This window comes from Anoplophora glabripennis, unplaced genomic scaffold (assembly GCF_000390285.2).
Source record: "Anoplophora glabripennis isolate ALB-LARVAE unplaced genomic scaffold, Agla_2.0 scaffold640, whole genome shotgun sequence".
NCBI classification, from domain to species: domain Eukaryota; kingdom Metazoa; phylum Arthropoda; class Insecta; order Coleoptera; family Cerambycidae; genus Anoplophora; species Anoplophora glabripennis.
The window spans coordinates 95,526-100,675 of NW_019416735.1; the positions used below are offsets into that span (position 1 = coordinate 95,526).

At 31.8% G+C, this 5,150-nt stretch overlaps 1 protein-coding gene across 1 annotated transcript in view; it reads right to left on the reverse strand.

The window, feature by feature from the left end:
• The window catches only part of LOC108911031 (solute carrier family 15 member 1), an 18,555-nt gene that overhangs the window by 8,689 nt on the left and 4,716 nt on the right, over positions 1 to 5,150 (reverse strand). The window contains exons 9-10 of the mRNA XM_018715854.2: positions 2,052 to 2,155; positions 1,855 to 2,001 (exon numbers count right to left, since the gene is read on the reverse strand). Coding sequence (XP_018571370.1) covers positions 1,855 to 2,001; positions 2,052 to 2,155 — 251 coding nt within the window. The remainder of the gene's footprint in view (positions 1 to 1,854; positions 2,002 to 2,051; positions 2,156 to 5,150) is intronic.

A 5,150-nucleotide genomic window follows, 5' to 3' on the forward strand; every position in this document is an offset into this window, starting at 1 on the left:
ACGCTTTCAGAATCATGTTTGGTTGAAAATTAACGCCTGTACAGAGACTTAAAGTTCATAACTTTTGGAGCCTCCGTTATAAACAAATTGAATTATGCGAAAACTATTGCACCTACAGCTCCCACTTTTGGCACACTTTTAAAGTATGACAAAACCCTCAACTTGTCATAGGTTTTATAAAATTTTAACAGTAAATACGATAGTTATAAACAAATTAACAAATGGTCACTTTTCTTGTTTTTTTTGCAATAACTTTTTTGTTTATTAACCGATTTTAATTCAACAAGTCTCATTTTGTAGATAATTTTATTTCCTACAAGATGCCTGTGTTTAAATAAAAAGGTTATCTAATAAAAGTTGTTGACTCACGAGATGAGAGATGTCTTTATGTTCCTTTAGACAATTTTACAATAATCTCGCGGATAGGACTTTATTCGAGTACAAAAATTTAATTTGCTTGGTTTATACCTACCTATCTGTATTTTATATTTCACGATTTTCTGGCAGAATTTAACAAGAAATGTAGCGCGCCTCGAATCAGCAGATATTTGACAACACTGTGAGAAATTATTAACTTCGTGACCAGCAACTGGTGCGGAAATATTAGTCTTCAAATGTGGACAATGAAAAATTGCATTCGAAATATTATATTAATTGAAAAAAAACCATACCTCATCAGGGATCGAACCCCGAACCATTAGATTACCAGTACAACGCGCTACGCTTTAAGCCACAAGACCACGTTTATTTAGTTTCGAAAACCTGGTTTATATCCTTAACGTTGTGCCTCTTGTGATATAAACAATAATTATGATTATTTTTTGACGTTTCTTAAAACCAATGAAATGCTTCTTTATTTGTCACAAGGGTAAGTTTCAACCAATTATGTCATTATTATAGTGGGAATAAATCTCTTGTGATNTCATGTAGAACGTGACTCCTTCAACTATTAGAATCGCGATCTCAGGAATGGTGATTCTTAAAAAAAAAGTATAAGGACCATTTTTGAAGATAATTTTGAGATCTATAATTTTTGTCCGAGCAACTTTTTTGATAAAACTTACCGTTTTCGAAAAAAATCCAAAAACTTTTGACTTTTGACCTCGAATAACTTTTTTAGCACACATGGGATCGATGGGGACTTTTGACACTTTATTTCTGATGGTGTACCCAAGGTCTCCACCAAAATTTAGCTCTGTCGGAATTTTCGTTATTTGAAATGTCTATTTTGACCGGGCTACATAGAGAACCAATGTTATGTGATTATCATTTAAATTCAAGCAATAAGACGCATACCCAGAGAAATTGACATTTTCCATGTATGTTTTTTCATATTATAATTTTTTTTTGAGACTTTGAAAAAGTCACTTTAATTTTTGTTAGATCAGAAGCACTTCTAACAAAAGATTATTCCATATTGTGAGTGAAATATAAAGCAGGTGTGTTTTCGTAGTATTTCCCGGCCAAAAGTTAATCAGCTTAACATCCTTCGTGAAAGAATCCTATACATCCCCCAATATTTTTTCCTATCTCGGATTATCTGCTTACCGTTCCGCTATATGTCACCGGGGGCGTCGGACACTTCTATTTACCGTTTTATTTGCCCCTTAAATCGAAGCAGGCAAGAACCAACTTCAGATAAGCGAGATAAGCAAAACTCCCATCGAATTCAGAATACGTAAAATACAGGGTAAAATCTAAAACATTTCCTTTAAATTTTACTTTTTTATTCCAATTTTTTTTCGCTATTAATCACGCGCTCTACAAAGGAAACGGCACCTCTGCGTAAATCATACGATTTAAAGTTCACCCTGTACAAATGGGTCATTATTAACAAACGATAATGTCACTTACACCCCCTGGGACAGCTCCATATAGGCGGACACCGCCAAACTCGAGTCGCTGGAATCGTGGACGAAGTAAACATCCTGCAGGCCGGCGACGTTTTGGAGAGTCACCGTCACGTTGTGCAGCCGATTCGCACTTTTTATGTAGGCGATTCTGAAAGTGGATCTGTGAGTTTTACTGCTTGCCACTTACCGTGTCGCAACCTTATACGCGGCGTACCACTTATCGACTTTTGGAAATCCACCGGGTCAGTTACGTAGGCCTGGATCTCGTCCATTGAGTTTATGCCGATGAGGACGGTGTCGATCTGTTTAACATTTTAAACAAACTAGAGTATGTTCTTGAATTAATCCGAAACCACATAAATAGCAACGAAATTAAGCCGCGATTGATACGCATGAAGCGAAAACTATCATAGGATCAATAGACCGTATATACACCAGGAAAATTAGCGAAAATAAAAGAGAAAATGGGCGCTGTAGTTGGAATAGTTTTCGCACAATTCAATTTGTTTATAACGGAGGCTCCAAAAGTTATGAACTTTAAGCCTCTGCACAGGCGTTAATTTTCAACCAAACATGATTCTGAAAGCGTCATTGTAATCTTAAAGACGTAATTAAGCGACCTATTAAAAAATATCACCGTTTTTTGAACTTAANCTTTATATATTAAAATTTCAAGGAGTTAAAATTGTAATTTTATCGACCGCATTATTTTTATTAATATTTTTTAATTTTGAGAATTTTGCAACAAAATCAAATGCTTTTTATTCTTTTTATAAATTTTTTAACAATAAATAATAATTTGAAAATAATTTGTGAATTTTTACTTCAATTTTACATTTAAATCGTAATTAAAAAATGAGTTTACTTTGGCTTAATATGTAAAAAAATTACTTTTTAAATGAACGATTGCTTCATTTATTTATTTAATAATAGTAAAATAATTCCGAAATTGAAATTTTAATTAATATTTCATTTAACAATAATTTTTGTGACATTTTTGTAAATTCAAAAAAATTCAGTATAAAAGATGAATTTTTTTTGGGGTTCAGGTCTATTTTACGATTTCGTAAATATGCCCATTGTTATTTTTTCGTCGAGCTACTCAGTTTAAAAAAAAAAAGGAGTTTCTACGATAAACAGTAGCCGACATATTGCAAAATTTTACAGCGCACATCAATTTGAACTTTGGATTTCACTTTCTCGCGGCTTGCTTGGACGAGCATCCCCCTTCACCACGCCGGACAGTTTACTTAGCAAGTACCTTTTCTTTAACGGGCTCGTGAGTCGTTAATTTTCCATATTTTTCAATGCAATTCATGGGAAATCGTAGTTTACATCGTAAACTTTATTTTTACGAAAAATTCAAGTCTTAATGTTTATAAACAATTGCGCTACGATTTAAAAAAAAAATTCTTATCTTAGCTTCTGTTGGTCGTAGAGGGTACTTTTTTAAATTTGTATTTTTTGCCAGCTATCCATTGCATCTATTTTCGGTGAGGTAGCACAAATAGCAACAATTTTATTCAAATTATTTATAAGCGAAAAACGCATGTTTTTTTAATGCACAATTTGAGAATGTTAATGTCAAAAAAATTGTGATATTTTTTAATAGGTCGCTTAATTATGTCTTTAAGATTGCAATGACGCTTTCAGAATCATGTTTGGTTAAAAACACCTGTACAGAGGCTTAAAATTTATAACTTTTGGAGCGTCTGTTACAAACAAATTGAATTGTGCGAAAACGATTGCACCTACAGCCCCCACTTTTGGCATACTTTTAAAGTATGACAAAACCCTCAACTTGTCATAGGTTTTATAAAATTTTATCAATAAATGTGATAGTTATAAACAAATTAAAAAATGGACACTTCTTGTTTCTTTACAATAACTTTTTTGTTTATTAACCATTTTAATTTAACTAGTCTCATTTTGTAGATAATTTTACTTCCTATAAGCTGTCTGAGAGTCACTTTTCGCTAAAATTGATGGTTTTCCCTGCAAAGTGAAAAACTGTTTTTCTCACTTATTTGTTTAAATAGAAAACAGGCAATGTAGCGCGCCTCGAATCAGCGGATATTTGGCAACACTGTGAAAAATTATTTACTTCGTGACCAGCAACTAGTGCGGAAATATTTGTCTCGAAATGTGGAGAATAGAAAATTACATTCGAAATATTATATTAATTGAAAAAAAAACAAACCTCATCAGGGATCGAACCCCGAACCCTTAGATTACTAAGATAACGCGTAACGCTTTGAGCCACGAGACCACATTTATTTTATTTCGATAACCTGACATATATTTAACGTTGTGCCTCTTGTGATATAAACATTAATTATAATGAAAATTTCACAATAGTATTTTTCAGCCAATTAAAGGCCTGTATTTTGTAGCGTTACTATAGCAACTAAGAAAATTTCCGGAAATTTTTCTCTTCCTTGGGGTAAGGAGCATGAAATTACACTGGAAATTTTTTGACATTTATAAATAAAATGACATTTATATTTAACTTCAAATTTATTCTATCATAATTTAATAAGTACAAATCATTTATAAATAATTATTTACCAAGTATGTACTTTTAGTAGTTTTAATTAAAGCGTCCAAATGTTGCTGAAATTCCTCAGCCACGTCTTCTTTTCTTAATGGGGAATAAACAAGCACACATTCACTAAAATTTATAAAATGTCTATGTTTCAAAAAATAAATGTAGTACTTTGAAACAATCTTATTCTGCTGTGATCCACGAAGAGCTCCATATTTCTTACACACAAGAAGCAAATGATTTTTAATAATCCCAAACAAGTTTGGCGAATAAATTTCTGGCCCGCATTCTTGTAATAAATACATTAAAAATTTTAGGTTCCGATGATACATTTTAATTTCACTAACTTTTTTGCAAAACTTGCATAAAACGTATTTCTCAAACCGCTCCATTTTTCAATTGTACAACACAACGATTTTAAAGAAAATGGTCAAATAACGTCAAAAGTCACGATTACCTTGTTTGACATGGATTCCATGGCCTTCTTAATAATATATACATATGAATTTTATTGATATTACATAGTGCTTAAGGTTCTTTGTAAGAAAATATATTTCTACCAACTTTAGTAAAATGAGTATGTGGAAAACTGAGGGATTGATCTACTATCGACTTATTTTTTATTATTTTGCTTAACTAAAGTCGGTTAGTTGTATTTTATTTAACCTAATGTTATATGTATGTAAGTTACTTTGATTATATATACTGCTTCAAGTTTTTTTGCAATAAAATATATTTTTACCAACTTTAGT